This window comes from Lactuca saligna, chromosome 3 (genome assembly GCF_052625555.1).
Source record: "Lactuca saligna cultivar CGN05327 chromosome 3, ASM5262555v1, whole genome shotgun sequence".
Taxonomy (NCBI): domain Eukaryota; kingdom Viridiplantae; phylum Streptophyta; class Magnoliopsida; order Asterales; family Asteraceae; genus Lactuca; species Lactuca saligna.
In genome coordinates this window covers 45,154,750-45,171,596 of record NC_136419.1, presented here as the reverse complement: position 1 = coordinate 45,171,596, position 16,847 = coordinate 45,154,750, and the positions used below count along the sequence as shown (strand labels likewise).

Sequence of the window (16,847 nt, the reverse complement as noted above, 5' to 3'; positions counted from 1 at the left end):
TATCCTTGAGTGGCTAATGTGATGTGTGTGGTTTTTGTGGAGCTCGTTAAGCTTTGTGCTTACCATGGTATGTGTTATGTGTTTCAGGTACTTCTCAGGATCACGGGAAGGTGTTGGCTTGATTGTACACATGAGGCGGAGTCGCATTTAGAGGATCCTGGATTATGTTTAAAACATTTTATGATTATGTGTTTTTGGGAATATTGTCATTTGGGGTTTTGTGAACTATGTTATGAGAACTACGTGATTTTTTAAAAATGAAAATTTTGTTTGAAAATTTATAGTGTTATAGTGGTTCTCTTAATGGTGGTAGGGGCCATGGAGGAAGGCGTCCCCCACACTATGTCGTGCCAATGGTCACTATGCATCCTTATGTCCTAACCTACATACGTATGCTTAAAATGATTCAAACTCGGATGTCAATCTTGCACAAGCCTATCACTCTTAGTGCCATGTTACTTAAGGAAACTCGGACTGGTATGTTGACTCTGGTGCCATAACTCATATGACACCTTCATCGGAAAATGTTTCTTCTTCGACTCCTTATTCGGGTACTATGCATGTCACGGTTGGTAAAACTCCCTATTTCTCATATTGGTCATTCTTTTCTTTCTAATAAACTCGGATTACGTGATGTATTGGTTATTCCCAAGCTCACTAAAAATCTCTTGTATATTAGCAAACTCACCGTGGATCATCCGATTGATATTCTCTTCTCTCAACCATTTTTTGATATTCAGGACAGGGCAAGCAAGCAGGTGATAGCTCAAGGAATATGTGAAGAGGGACTCTATGTGCTTCGTGATTGTCCAACTGATTTGGTTGCAGTTTCTAGTGTTTTTAAGAAGGCTTCTTTTGAATTATGACATAATTGCCTTGGACATCTTTCATTTGATGTTATTTCTTTTTTGAACAAATTAGGTGTTTTACATGTTACTTCATTTTTACCTAAACCAAACATTTGCAGACCTTGTCAATTTTCTAAAGGACACCGATTAGCACTTGAATTAAATTCTAAATGCTCTCTATTTCCTTTGGATTTAATCCATTGTGACTTGTGGGGACCAGCACCTGTTTCCTCGAATGGCTATCTATATTATGTAGTTTTCGTCGATGATTACTCATGTTTCACACGGTTTTACCTGTTAAAAACCAAATCAGGTTTCTACTCGGTATTAACAACCTTCATCAAACTTGTGCAAACTCAATTTTCCAGAAAAAACAAAGTTTTTCAAAGTGATGGTGGTACTAAATTTGTTAACAACACTGTTAGAACAATATTTGAAGAAAATGACACTTTTCACCGATTATCTTTTCCTTACACCCCTCAACAAAATGGACATGCTGAATGAAAGCACCGTCACAATGTTGAAACAGGACTGGCTAAGTTATTTCATGCTCACGTACCTTCTTCCTATTAGGTAGATGCTTTTATTTCTGTAGTGCTCATCATCAATCTATTTCCCACCAACATTCTCTCACAAAAGTCACCATTTCAGCTCCTCTATAATCGCATGCCATCTTATGACAACTTTCACAACTTTGGATGTCAATTGTATCCTTATCTAAGAGATTATTCTACAAAAAGATCTCTCCAAGAAGTATTCCATACATTTTTCTTGGTTATCACTCACAATATAAAGGATTCAAGTGCCTTGATCCATCATCCTCTCGAATCTACATCACTTGACACGCAAGGTTTGATGAAACCTCTCTTCCATTTATCGGTTCCACAAATTCTCAAGATTTTTCAAGTTGGCATTTATACACCTATATTGAAGATGGCTCTCTTGATTTACTGAAAGAGCCTCCTATTGACGCAAACAAGTCTGATACACCAAATTCTCGGCCAAGTCCTCAACCCGCTGAGTCTGTTTCATCTCTACCTTGTGGATTATGTAGACCCGATACTGAATCAACCATATTTTCATCTACACCAGCCCAAGTTCAAATTGATGCTCCTTCTGCACCACCAATTACCCATGAGCCTGCTGCCCTTGGATCATTAAGTTCCCATCCTATACACACTCGGTCTAAATCAGGAATCAGTAAAACTCGATATCTTCTTGATTTTACCTACTTCACCACTCATGCTTTACATGTTACACTTCTTTCTTCCTCGCCACCTAAAGGATTTAAATCAACAACTAAAAATCCTCAATGGATAGCTTCCATGCAAGAATAAATGGATGCCTTGAGGCAAAATAATACATGGACTTTAGTTCCACGTCCACCTGCCTCCAATGTTGTTGGATCTAAATGGGTCTACCGCACTAAATATAAATCAAATGGATCCATAGAACCACTCAAAGCTCGCTTAGTTGCTCAAGGGTTCACTTAAATTCCCGGGAGAGACTATTCCCACACCTTTGGTCTAGTCGTTAAAGCCTCCACGGTTCGTATCGTTCTCTCCCTTTCAGGTTTGCATAAATGTCACTTACATCAACTTGATGTCAAGAACGCCTTCTTACATGGATGTCTAAATGAAACCGTATTTATGGAGCAACCACCTAGTTTTGTTGATCCTCAACTCCCCAATCATGTTTGCAAATTATCTAAAGCCTTATATGGTCTAAAGCAAGCTCCCAGAGCTTGTTTTCATCGTTTAAGTACCTTTTTTCTTTAACATGGATTTCTTTGTAGTCGTACTGATCCTTCTTTGTTTATATATGCTCATAATTCATGCATCATGTACTTACTCGTTTATGTGAATGACTTGATTCTTACTCGCAACAATGAATTTATTATCACTGCCTTTACCACTCGTCTTCATCAAGAATTTGCAATAAAAGACTTAGGTGATCTAAGCTATTTTCTCGGTTTAGAAGTCAGCTACATTGATGATGGACTCTTTTTAAGTCAATCCACATATGTAACGGATATCCTTACTCGCAGTGATCTCTTAGACTCCAAACATGTGTCTACTCCACTTGCAACTCATGAAGTCCTCTCGTCAACCAGATCTCTCTTCAAAGATATCACTCTTTATCATTCTCTAGTGGGAGCTCTCCAATATTTGACCATCACACGAGTTGATCTCTCTTATGCTGTTAATCAAGCCAATCAGTTTCTTCACTCTCCAACTAATGATCATTTTCAAGCTGTCAAACACATCTTGCGTTATGTCAAAGGCAATATTACATTTGGTCTTACTTTTCATCGTCCACATACAAACACCATTTATGGTTATTATGATGTTGTTTGGGCTCGTCGTATTGAAACACGTCGCTCAACATATGGTTATTCAATCTTTCTTGGTGGCAACTTAGGTGCTGTTTGTTTTTTGGAAAAAAACCACTTCAAACCTCTTACTGCTGTGCGGCGCAGCACACACGCAACACTTTTCATCTCGCAGCTGTTTGTTTTTTTGAAGTCTTCTGAGTCAAAAACCTCTGCGCGTGCTCTGTTTGGCGCAACACTTGTACTACCTCTTCCAACCTCTTCTTCTTCTTTTTTTATTGCTGAAATTTTGATTATATGTTATTAAAATTTTATTTCACATTTTTTTTCCGTTTTTTTTCGTTTATTCTTTTTGAATTTATTTTTCATTTTTTTTATATCCGATAATGATAATTTCTTGATGAAATATCATTATTTTTTACTAAAATATCTTTATTTTTTTTTGTTGAAATATCATTCTTTTTTATTGAAATATCATTAATTTTTACCGAAATGTTATACATTATTAAAGTTTACGTATTAAAAAGCTATTTTCAGTTTATAAAATTAGTTTATTTTAATTTTTTAATATCTGCAGCAGTATGCAGATGTTAAAAAAACAAACACGCTTCTTATTATAGTCTGCAGCCGTTTGGTCCACCTCTTCTACTGCAGAGGGTTGCAGAAGTTGTTCGCAGACTTCATGAATTTTTGCTTTAGAAAATCAAACAACACCTTAGTCTCTTGGAGTGCTACGAAGCAACCAACTGTATCTAGATCTAGTTGTGAATCAAAATATCGAGCGATGGCTAACACGACAACCGAGATTGTTTGAATCACTCATCTTTTACGGGAATTACATGCTTTACCACCTAATAGACCAACTTTGGTATGTGACAACAAAAGTGCTTCATTTATGACACAAAATCCAGTCTCAAACAAACGTTCTAAACATATTGATCTCGATTATTACTTTGTACGTGAACTTGTTGCCTTTGGTAAACTCTATACCAAGTTTGTACCAACCAAGCTTCAGGTAGCTAACATTTTCACCAAGAGTCTTCCATGACCTCAATTCGAACAATTTCGTTCTATGCTTCGTCTTGGTCCACCACCCATTCGCTTGGACGGGGGATATTAGATAATTACGGCTTTATGTTATTGTATTTATCAACTCCTTTTTTTTTTTTTTAACCGACAAATACAAATATATAATCTACAATCTTGTATAATATATTGTTATCTTGAATATCAATACACAACACAAACACGTTATTTTGTGTGGTTCATAATAATAATACGTCTAGTTATGAGCAAATGGGTCGTAAGGGAGTTGAGTGGGTTAATCAAAAATCTTGATTTCCTAAGCTTTGTAAAATATGAAACCCGAAGTTAAGAAACTACAGGTAGCATGGAATAGGCTATGCATCCTAAAGATGAAGCTATCCACCATATATATGATTCGGCACAATCCCAATTAGATGATATCAATGTCAAATTTGTGGAGCCTCATAAGGTTTGTGCGAGAATCATGATGTATACGCTACAAGAAGGTGGGAATAAAATGAACAAAACATTAGAGAGCTTAATAACAATTCGATTCAGGCGTTAAGAAGTCAAATCGGCATGTGTGAGAATCAATATTTTCCCGTTGTTTGTTCTTATTCTCATAAAATAATGCCCAGCTCCCTTGATCTCGACTAACCCCTTCCTAGTTGGTACCTGATATAATACCAATGACAACTCCATTCTATTTGGTTTAGCAATTTCAAGTTGGATTATTTTGGATTAACTTTTAATAACAGTTTTAGATTTAATTTTCGGTTTTTATATATTGACTTTTTTTTCGTTTGGGATTGTTAGACGGAAGAAAGATGATTGCCAGAAGGAAAAAAAAGTAGTTGGCATCAAATAATGGTGGTGACAACAATAAACTTAGAAGAGAGTAAGTAAAAATAGAAAATAAAAAAATATTAAAACCACAGAAAAACATTAATTTACATATTTTTGTAAATAAGTTTTAAAACACAACACTTTGGTAAATATCTTTTAATTGGTACAAAACTCTGAACAGTTCTTTAAATATTTTGACTTAGTTGGGCCTCATATGGGACTTCATCGCGTACATACAATCCTTTTTGTTTTGATTTCATGGGCTCTAGCCTTGTTTACTCCACCCTTATTGAACAATAAAGAGATTGTAAAAGGGCAAAAATTACACCAGTCGTTTCTCGTGGAGATGTCAAAAAGCATGTTTAGTCCCTATTTTAAATAATTAACTCGGACAGTCCCTCGTTTGTTTAAAACTTGCACGTTTAGTCCCTATTACCATAAAATGACTATTTTACCCTTAATAATTTCTTTTTTTATTTTGTTTTGTTTATTTATTAGTTTTAAATAGAAAAAAAAAACAAATATCCCCGCCCCTCTCCTTTTCATTTCCTGCAACAAGATTCTCCGGACCCACCACCACCTATCACCACCAGCTCTTCCGGCACCACCACCTATCATAGCTAGCTATTCCCCTGTTTATCGCCTTATCCATAACTCTAATCTCACAAAAACGACCATCGATTTCACAGAAAACCACCATTATCACCAATCACAGCCACCAATCTCCACAAAAACTACCATCGGGATCATCACCTATCTTACTTTATCTGCTGATCTTTACATGATCAAACTTGTAACTCAAAAGAAAGAAGAATGGTGAATAAGAATCTCTGATTGAGAGATACATGGGCAAAAGGTAGGAGATAGAAAACATACATCTGCGATCGATCCACCCGTCACCTTCACGCTAGATTCGATTGCAACTGTGGAGCTTGATGATCTCCATATCTCTACCAATTTGCAATGATGCAGGAAAAGAGCGAAACCCTAGCCACCGTTGGTGGCAATTGTGGAGCTCGACACATATGTCGAAACCCTAGCCGCCGTTGATGGGATATGTCAAAACCCTAGTCGTGGAGAGTTGTGTTGATTTGGAGACGAAGACTGCGACACTGTCATCAGGCGGTGATCATCAATTGGAGAATCGAAAACGATGGGGGATGAGTACTAGATCATCAGTGACTGGAAATAAACAAAGGAACTTTGTCTATTGTCACCAGTTCAAACGTCGATGGTGATGAAACGATATTACATAGACGACGGGAGGTTCATCACGGAAGAGAAGGTCAAGATTCCAGAATGAAATACCCATCACTGTCCTTCGTGTGAAAATGGAGAAAAGAGTGAAACTGTGGAGGAGGATGAGTGTAGGAGAGAGAGAGAGAGAGAGAGAGAGAGAGAGAGAGATCAGTGGTTGTGGTATTTTCTGGCATATGAGAGAGATAGAGATTTGAGAGATTTGTTTTTATTTTATTTTTTTATTAATAAATAATATTAGATTAATTAAAAATAAATATCCAAGGGCATAATGGTCATTTCAAATATGGTGTGGACTACATTTGCAACAAAAACACATATCAGGGACGAAGTGTGCAAGTTTTAAAAAAATTAGGGACGGTCCGAGTTAATTTTTTAAGATAGGAACTAAAGACGCTTTTTGGCACCTGCACGAGGGACGATTTGTGTAATTTACCCAAAAATAATCCTCATGGGAATTCAGAATAAGATTGGAAAATTTTTAAGGCTGTGATTTGAATCCCATTCGTTTCATTTAAACGAAGATAAAATATCATTTCCTCAATAAAAAAAAACAAATAATCGATGTCTAGAATACTAAAGTGTACAAACAAATAATGCATGCATACCAATATAAAAGGGCTATATGTACAAAGACTTGATTCATATATGTGAAAACTTATTCAAGACTTCAAGTCCTAATTTAATTGTTGGTGTTAATCTTTAACTTCGTGTGCCTTTTACAAGTAAGAACCCCTTTGTTTATTTGGATATGGCTCTACAACACAATGATTGTGAAGGGAATAAAGTGGAGGGAACCCCAAATGTGTGCTTCTTTTGCTTCTTTTGAGGAGTATGGAGTTGGTGGTCTTTATTTTAGAAAGAGTATTTGAGGACTTATATATGTACCTCTCATTACAAAATCACAACAAGAACCCCATTTATAACAACAAAATCATCATGAATGCAACTAAAAAACTTTTTTGTCAAAAGGGTACTCTAAGCTTTTAATGATACATAACTAAAGATTATGATATGATGATCATTTGATGTAAAAAAACAAGATATCCCCCAAAATAAAATAATAATAGAGCAAAAAATAAAGAGGCACTATACCTTGAGGTTCCCTTTGATTTCAATCCACATAAGTGGATCATATTCTCCAAGTTATAACCTTATCTAAAGCTACGAAAAGGAAAGAATCACATTCTTCTTTTACCATCGCTAATGCAAACACAAGGAGCCAATATCTATTACAAATTTCATATATAAAATTATAACTTAATCAAAGATATTTCACCTCCACATAGAAATGCAATTTATTTGTTTTTCTCTTTTTAAGTTTTACATCTTATTCATAACCTTTCTGGCTGAGTTACAAATTACCATCACTTTTTTAACAAAAGCATCTACAAAAGTAACCTAAAAACATATATACTACACCTTTAGTGCATAATATACAATTCATCCTATAAACGTTTATTTCATTTGCTCTTTATATATAACCCAATTCCCCCATCCCCCATCTCGATCGACAAATTCTTAGGTGATAAAATGTCACACAACCCGAACATTCGGTTCTCTTTCGCGACCAAATTCGTCACAACTTCCATCATCATAATCATCTCATCAACCTTCACCACCTCCCAAACTTGCAAACCGACATGTGGCACGTTACCTATCAGATACCCGTTTGGAACTGGTTTAGGATGCGGCGACCCGCGGTTCCAAACCCGAGTAACTTGCAACAATCAACATCTGACATTCATAACGCACACTGGATGCTACCCGATCACCACCATCGACTACCCAAACCAAATTATTTACATAACCGACCCCTCAATGTCAACTTGTGGTTGCACTCAACCAAGTAAAGGGTTCGGGCTCGATTGGGACGCCCCTTTCACCTTTCATGACAACACCGTATTCGCCCTCCTCAATTGCGACACTTCATCATCACCAGTATTCAAATCCGATGGCCGAAATGCTCCGGTTTGTGATCCGGTGAGTGGGACCCGAGTTTGTGGGATTTTGAATTCTTGTCAAGCAGTGAGTCGACTCACCACCCCGGTGTCTAGTTGTTGTGTGTATGCTCCGGTGGATCTTGGCCCTTCGTTTGAGATGGACTTGGGGAAATTAAATTGCGGGTCGTACTCGGGTTTGTACGGGTTTGATGGACATGCGGACAATCCCGACAGTTGGAAATATGGTGTCGCGTTAAAGTATAAGTTTAATTTCAACAATGAGTATCCAACAATGTGTGCTGATTGTGAGAGAAGTGGTGGCGTTTGTGGGTATGGTGGACCTTATAGTTCGTTTTTGTGCAATTGTCGTAGTGGAATCAATACGACAACAAATTGTTTATTTGAAGCTACTTGGAATAGTTCTTCAAGATTTGTTCATGGTAAGGTTCATTACTCATTAGCATTGGTTTCTTACATTTATATGACGTTTTTTATATAAATGTTTTCTTTTTGTAGGTGGTTTTTGGATCTATGCATTGACATGGCTAGTGATATGGATGATGTTATGAAAGTAGACATTCTTGTTGTCTCATGTTAACTCTTTTTTGTTGCTAATGATCGATGCATGCATTTTTATTTGTTTTGTTAGATGTAAGAACTCATTAACTTAAACTGTTCATCGACCTGTAACTTGACAAATGATTCATGATTTGTTTCTTTTTGGATAATTATGTTCTTTATTAGTTATTTTTGTAACCTGAGTTTAAAAGACATGTAACGATCGTAAATAAAAATAAAGAATTTTGTTGTAGAAGAGTGAACCAAAACTGGAATGGAATAGGGTTCCGATTCCTTGGCACTTGTGAAAAGTACGCACTGAAACTGTCTTTTTTTTCTGATCAAGATTCTTTCCTTTGAAGCGTCTAGGCTGTGTCGTCCTCTCTTTCGCCCTATCCATTGTCGTTTGTCTACTCGTTCTCTTGTCTCTACAATTAAGCTCATGATCTTCCCACATTGAAACATTGCATAAAACAACGTTCGTATTCAATTATTAAAGATCAATTAAATGAAAGGACTTGAAAAACATTTGAAAGTATCTTGACATTACAAGATTAAATAGGAAATATTATTTGTGCAAAATGAAGGATTTCTTAGATGTTTTTTATTTAGCATCTAGATAGGCCCACTACAAAGAAATATACCCTTTAGTGGCGACACTATTAGCGGCGACAAGGGGTTTTACCGGCGACTCTAGCTTGATAGTTTAAAAATAACAATGTATTTTGATAGTTTTTGTTTATGTTTGACGATCTAACTTATAAGTTTATATATATTGTTATTAATTATGTAGTTGGAAAATCTTCGTGCAATGCTCGCCGATCCGGCATGTAGGGATGAGCTTTATTCGTTTTTTCAATCCCAAAATAATCAAGGAAACGATGGGAATGGCGATGAGGGTATGTAAGAATGGGTTTTATTTGCATATGTTGTCTCGTTTTGCTACTTAGTAGATTGTAAAAATTTTGTTGTTTTGCTACTCGGATAGTATGACTTTTGATATTTAATTGTATTTTGGATGTTTGTTTGTAATAGGATGTTTGTTTGACACTATGTTTGATATTTAATAGGATGTTTGTTTTGTAATTAGCGTCGACACTATTGGTTTTGATATTTAATCGAATATTGTTATTACCGGCGACACTTTTACCTGCGATATTATCACCGACAACACTTTTACCTGCGATATTATCACCGGCAACGAAAATCATTATTTAAAAAAAAATTGAAAACAAATTACCGGCGACAGAGCTCATTACCGGCGACAAATGTCATTCCCGGCGACAACATTATTAGCGGCGACACTACTCATTAGTGGCGACATACTAATAGCGGCGACAAACTGATCAATAGCGACGAGGCAGTAGCGGCGACTCATTACCGGCGACGCGTCGCCGCTATTATCAGTACCGGCGATTTTTGAGACTTTTACCGGCGACTTTTGTCGCCGGTAATGACCTTTTTCCTTGTGGTGAGGAGGTAAACTTACTAAAAGTTAAGTTGTTTGGTGTTGCGATGGAGCATGAAGAGGTGGTTGCTTTGGCTAATGTGGGTTTGTGACACTTTGGAGAGTTTAGTTCGTACATTGATGTTCTTGTGGTATTTTTTTTTATATGGTTTAATTTCAAATTAATTTGAAGATTAAATGGAATTCATTTGCGTTAACTAAGTAAATATTTTGGCTTGGAGGATTCGTTAGACACACTTCCTATTAGAGTTGATCTCCTTAAGAGGAATAGATCTACAATCGTTGTTTTGACCAAAATCAACTTTTAAATCATCCACGCTAATTATGTAATCTTAGTTATATTTTAATTATGCAAAATCAACTTTTGAAATCTTACAAGTATCAATGCAATATTGACACACTCTTCAAAATGATAATCAATATATCAACTATGTTATACCTTTTACAAATATCTTTATTATGTATAACTAAATATCTACTCTAATAATAATAAAAAAAAATTGCTACAAACTATTTTGATTTTTTTTTTATTTTATTAAATTTATGTAGTATTTAAATATAATAATTATAATAGTGTAATAATAAATATATATAAATTTTATTAATGCAACTTTTAAATTTAAAAGAGAAATAAGTATTTCGATTTTAATAATTCAATATTTTTTTTATATTTTTCTTAATATTCATTTATAATTAGTTTTTTTTTTTTTTTTTTTTAATAAAGTCCTATAATACACATATCTCACAACTAGTTATTTAATAAATGTCATTACTATTATTTAAATAACTAATAGTTATTAACTGAAATAAAAATCAAGCTAGTTTACTGTTTTTTAAATTGTAAAAATATATATATATATATATATATATATATATATATATATATATATATATATATATATATATATATATATATATATATATAATTTAAAAGAACATTTGAGGGGAGTAAGGAACATTAAAAAATAAAATTAAACGATCAAATTGATGGAAAATGATCTACCAATCATATAATTACAAGAACGTAAAAAGCTGTATAAAAACATGTTAACATGTACTTAAAAGAACAATGATGCAATTGTGTTTTCGTATTTATTGATCGTTTTATTGATTACTTGTACATCAACGTAGGTTGGGCTTATTTATTTATCTTTTTGTTATTATCATGACTAGGTTTTAAAAGTAGATGTATTTATGTTTTATGTTTTTATTTATTACTAATGTCTATGGTCTATGGCATGTTAAATTTAAATTATTGTATTTCTATTAAATGGGTTCTAAGTAAATTCATTTTTAGTTAACATATAAATATATTTGAATAGTATTAAATTAATATTACAAATAAAATATAAGAATATATCTACATAATATTATATTATCAAAGTAATAAATAAAAAGATATAATTTTTTTTAATAAACTATGTCCCACATTTGTATATGTGGCCTTGCAAACCATCTTTAAAATATAGAAAACGAAGTGTTATATTCACATAAAGATTTGCCTTTACAACTTGCAAGAAAATAATGAGCCCGATAGCTGGTCATATATTAATATTATTTTTGTGTTTATTGTTTGACTAAATATGAAAAAAAAAATGATCGCACAAAAGAGAATTTAAGCATTCTGCTATCAAGAAAAATACGTAGTAGTGCAAAATGGTATAAAGAGTCTATAATTTTTTTTTATCTATTACATTATTTTATAATAAAAAAATATATTCTTTTTTTTTTTTTTTGTAAGCTATTTACTCTTACAAAAACATCATTTACATTTTTGATTTTATAGAAATTTATCTTTAAGTGTTTTCGTGACAATAACTTTATAAATTATACTATGAGACAAATATCTTAACTAATTTATATTGCATCATCTTTGTTATAATAGCTCTATCTTATGCTTTTTACCAAAAACTTTAAATTATTATAAAGTATTTAAACTTGTAAATAAATTTGAAACAATTGTTAGATTTAAAATATAACCACACAATTAAATTAACTAGAACTCTATAAACTCAAATTTAAACCATTTAAAATAAACTAAAAAACTTATAAACTTAAACTTAAAGAACCAAAATTGCACACATAAAAGTTCACACCAAATTTTCATTTAATAACATAACATCACATTTAATATATAAAATTGATATTGATATTGACTGCAAAGGTTCAAGTGGTCTCTATTATATGTTCATGTGTACTAATGTCATGGTCTACAAATTTTGTCAAAAAAAAAAATAAAAAATAAAAAATAAAATAACATGGAAGTCCATTATTGGTGGACCACTTTTTGAAATGATAGTTTCCTAACTACCCTTTTATTCTTATTTTAACAAATCAATTACATTCGATTCACTATTATATATATTTAAAAAAATATATATATATATATATATACTGTATGAACTGAACATGACTTCACCATTTAGATATTTGACGATCTTATTAAAACTAATTAAAAAAAATCAACAACTCACCATAAAAGTTAAAATCAAACGAAAAAAGAAAAACAAGATTAAATTAAATCAATCACCAAGTATTTAGTCGTAACCTTACACTATTTCTCATAACTCCTGATTTAACCCCAACATATGGTATCTCATTCTATCAATACCATTTAACCTCACACAACATAAAATTTGCTCCGGTAATTCCTCTGCTTTGTTTCCCTGTTTCACCATTAAAAACACATTTTCTCACCAACTATTTTCCTTTAAAATTAATTCATAAATAAGTAAATAAACAAACAAACATGCCTGGATTGTGAGCCCAACATCCAAAATGCAATTCTTTAATCTATCTTGAAATGCCTCAAACCCTTTCCTTGAAATATAACTAAATCTATGCATATCCAAATCTATCTCAAAGTAATTTTCTCCCTACACAAATTCCCACCAACAATAATTTATTAAAACAAAAAAGTACTTTTTTTTTACATAATGATTTATTCCATTCTTTAGTAAAACAGTAAAACTCACTTGGTAAAATTCATGTTGAGGACGAGAAAGCACCGGTTTTTCATTATAAGCGTGCATAAGTTTTCTTTCGGGTGCACTCAACTGAAGTTCATCAACATTTACAACTCGCCCCAATATTTTCAATCTTTCACGAAATGGCACAAGTGTATCAACAGGAAACCCTTTCACTTTTTCAATTTCATCATCTAGAATCCTCTGTTTCAAAATTAAATTTATAGTATAAATAATAATCATATTATGGGATGAAAATTGAAAGTTGATTAATGATTATAAGATCTTACTCTCATGTTATCTTGAAACTGGGATGAAAGTTGCTTTGAGTAAGTTTCAGAAAGTTTAAAGTATAAAACAACATTCATTCCTTCACCATCGATTTCTCCTTGGAAAAAAGCACAAGGGTATAATGGTACTTGTACATTCACGACGAGAATAGAAGGAAGGTCTCCTGAAGAAGATTCTAGAACAGGGAGCTCTACAAATCGAGCTATGTGATCGATTTTTGTTTGTGATAAGAATACATCAACACCAAATGGGTAATACGCTGCGTAATTAGGAGCGTGTTCCTTCTTTTTATCTCTGTAAAGATTCAATAACGTTTGTGTAATTATAAATACAAAAATAATTATATGTTTATGTAAAGCAAAAATGGTTACCTCAAATAATTATCTCCTCGTACTCTAAAAGTCTTGGGTTCAACATTTGACCATGAATCGAGGACTTTCTTGTCTAATGGACAAAAGGGTACTTGTGAACCTGCTTTAGGTCTTTGTAGATGTATCTTTGAAGAAACTATAAGAAAGAAGCTCAAAAACATGTCACATTTTGATGTTTTTTGTTTATGTTTTCATAAAGTTGGATAAAAAATACATACAGATATTGGCGTTAGGGTGTCCATCTTTCCATTTAAATGAAAGTTTGTGTGTGGACTTTTTACGAACACTTGGTGGGCTTGAGCTTAAAGATCTTCTTTTTTCAATGGAGGGGACAGTTGCAGCAAGACAAGGGAGACAGTTGCTGGGGATTACTCCACAGTCCAACAGACCATCTTCTCTTCCAGAAGTTTCATCAACAGAAGAAGATATTTCATCGAGGTATACAGGTTTGATTTCGTTAGGACCTTCGGATCTTGATCTTGGATTCATTTCTTCTGGATGAACTGAAGAAATGCTTGCCCTAGAAGCGCCTTCCGACCCATTAAGAGAACTCACATCTGGTTATTTAATTTATCGACAGATTCATGAGATGAAAGATTTGCATGTTGAAATGGGTATTGAGTATAATAGCTGAAAGCGTACCATCAAGAACGCTTTGGAAATCGTCTTCACTGCAGTCGGATTCAAGAACTGCAGCGGAATCATACCAAGATTCATCAGTGCTCCCTGGTAATGAAGAAATGTAGATTTGGGTGAGCTAATAACATAAGGTTGCAAAAATCATTTGAAATGTACTAGTTATGACAACGAAGATTATAAAAATGTAGCCTTTTGTGGAAGCGGATAGAGTATCTCTAAAATTAGTAAGAAGTGAATATTCAAGAAGAACACCACTGGAAAGTTGTGCCAGAAAGGGATAGAGAACTAAAAGAATCCCCAACGAAAACAAGGAAATCCTAACACATTAACTCGAGTTTTTGATTAATTTTAACAATGAAATTACTTCCAAGACAGAAATTAGTCAGGCAATCAATCGAATTGCAACAGAAACACAGATAATTTAGAAAAGATGTAGATCAATCGTCTCAATTATCACAGAGAGAGAGAGAGAGAGAGAGAGAGAGAGAGAGAGAGAGAACCGCGGTAAGTGGGATTAACGAAGGACTTATCAGACGGAAGGGACTTTGATTGATCGGATAAACGAGTGGAAACACGTCGGTTCAAGCCTTTGTTTCGCTTCCTAAATTTCCTCTTGGACGACGTTATTCTACCTCCGACGCAACTCTCCGGCGTCGACAAGCAAGTTCCCATCTCAGTACCGGTTTCCACTTTCTCACTCTATGATCAAATTATTCGACACAACATTTCAATCGAAAGCATACGAAGAAGAAACGTGTGACGATAGATATGCTCTCCTCCAACAACCGCTTCAATTCTTGTTTTTTCTTTCAAGAACTTTGTGTTTCTATTAGAACATAAGTTATATGTAGAAGTTAATGCGTGTGTTTGAGAGAAAGAGATAAAGATTTGGTGAGGTGATCTTGAAATTCAGAGCTGGAAGAAACAAGAAGAAAAGTCAAATAAGCCGCTTGGCTTTGATATTGAGTGACGGATTGTTGAAGAAAAGAAGGGGAGGGGGGATCTACGTATTGTTTTCAGAACCCCAAAAACGTAGATGAATTGGGACCCACCAAATTGTACAATAGGACTGCCACGTCGACCACTGCACTTAATTTCCTGGGAAATGTAAACGTGTGTCTCCTCTCTCTCTCTTTGTGTTGTACAAAAACTGTTCTCATCACGTATTTCTAAAATTAGTTTTTTATTTTGAGTTATTTAAAAATTTGTGATACTTGATATTTTATTATTTAAATATTTATATAGTGTAAATATTAAGTATTTAATTAAGAAAACAAAAGGATCAAAAGAATAGTAACCGGAAGATTATTTGGAATATTAATAATTGTCTCGTCATTATTTAAATCATTAAATTTTTTTTTTAATCTAATGTCTAGTTAACAAATATTATTGACAAAACTATAACATTAGACTCTATGGTATTCAAAAAACTTTAGATATGTCTAAAAAGTTGTCAATTTGTATGAAATGTCTAAAATCAAGGTTTTCCATGTTTTTGGTTTGTGATACTCTTGAAAAGTCGATTTTAAATCTTTAAGAATCTTCCACAACTCCATCAACATGACCCTCCCTTTGATCAGCCTCCTGTTGATCGAACCCCACCACTGGTCCCATAAACTCATAATGAAACTCCCTTCTTTTTCAACAACACACTACTCTATCATCTTACCCAAGTCAAAATCAAAAAACCAACAACAAATCATTTGTCAAAAGAATCCTAGGGTTCCAATCAAAGACAAACCCCAACATAATGATCTCGGAAGTCCGATGAACTGAGAAAAGGTGCATCTCGGAAGCTTTTATGGAGAAGTTGGTCACGTTCAGTGAAACTCCAATCTGTATAGAGAACTGAGATGTTCACATTAGATCAAAAAGAGAAGGAAGGCGATGTATGTGTAACAAAGAAACATAGGTAAGTTTGAGTTTAAAATCAGATGCAATGTATCTACGTTTTTTGGATTCCAGATTTGGTACTAGATAATAGATTTTAGGTGGGGCGATTCAATGATGGGGAGAGAGGAAAGCAAAGATCAAGTAAATGGCGATGCTCGATTTTTTGATGAGTTATTGGCGGCGGGTTATATTCTCTAATGACGAAAACCACCAACCATCATGATACCCTCTGAAAGAGAGACGTTGACAGAGGTTGAGGGGGGAAATGGTCGTCGGAGTTAATTGGGAGGCATCAATAAGTGGTATAGCCACCGGAGTTGGACTAAATGTTGCTGGTTCTTGATTTCTCTTTATGGTGCTAAAATTGATAAACTGATGGAACAAAAATCATGTCTTAGAGGTGAGTTTG

At 33.9% G+C, this 16,847-nt stretch overlaps 2 protein-coding genes across 3 annotated transcripts; one reads left to right on the top strand and one right to left on the bottom strand.

Annotated features, from left to right (window-relative positions):
• The first annotated feature begins 7,756 nt into the window (after positions 1 to 7,756).
• Positions 7,757 to 9,842, top strand: LOC145036271 (Putative membrane lipoprotein). Of its 2 annotated transcripts, XM_078984723.1 has the most exons (3): positions 7,757 to 8,692; positions 8,769 to 8,823; positions 9,604 to 9,842. In XM_078984723.1, the coding sequence occupies exons 1-2, from the start codon at positions 7,843 to 7,845 to the stop codon at positions 8,819 to 8,821; spliced, it is 903 nt and encodes a 300-aa protein (XP_078840849.1). In that variant the 5' UTR covers positions 7,757 to 7,842; the 3' UTR covers positions 8,822 to 8,823; positions 9,604 to 9,842. The 2 variants fall into 2 exon arrangements, with proteins under 2 accessions (XP_078840849.1, XP_078840850.1); XM_078984724.1 differs by lacking the exon at positions 8,769 to 8,823.
• A 2,931-nt stretch (positions 9,843 to 12,773) lies between these two features.
• CW14 (CW14 protein (DUF1336)) lies at positions 12,774 to 15,540 on the bottom strand. Its single transcript, XM_078984721.1, has 8 exons — positions 15,046 to 15,540; positions 14,549 to 14,632; positions 14,125 to 14,463; positions 13,907 to 14,042; positions 13,535 to 13,829; positions 13,254 to 13,448; positions 13,032 to 13,154; positions 12,774 to 12,944 (listed from the first exon to the last, which is right to left on the bottom strand). The coding sequence occupies exons 1-8, from the start codon at positions 15,215 to 15,217 to the stop codon at positions 12,840 to 12,842; spliced, it is 1,449 nt and encodes a 482-aa protein (XP_078840847.1). The 5' UTR covers positions 15,218 to 15,540; the 3' UTR covers positions 12,774 to 12,839.
• Between the last annotated feature and the right edge of the window lie 1,307 nt (positions 15,541 to 16,847).

Coding starts and splice junctions, on each gene's coding strand:
- LOC145036271 (XM_078984723.1), top strand. CDS start 7,843: ATGTCACACAACCCGAACATTCGGTTCTCTTTCGCGACCAAATTCGTC. Junction 8,693..8,768: donor TTCTTCAAGATTTGTTCATG/GTAAGGTTCATT, acceptor TTCTTTTTGTAG/GTGGTTTTTGGATCTATGCA.
- CW14 (XM_078984721.1), bottom strand. CDS start 15,217: ATGGGAACTTGCTTGTCGACGCCGGAGAGTTGCGTCGGAGGTAGAATA. Junction 13,449..13,534: donor AGTTTCAAGATAACATGAGA/GTAAGATCTTAT, acceptor ATTTTGAAACAG/AGGATTCTAGATGATGAAAT. Junction 13,155..13,253: donor CTCAACATGAATTTTACCAA/GTGAGTTTTACT, acceptor GAATTTGTGTAG/GGAGAAAATTACTTTGAGAT.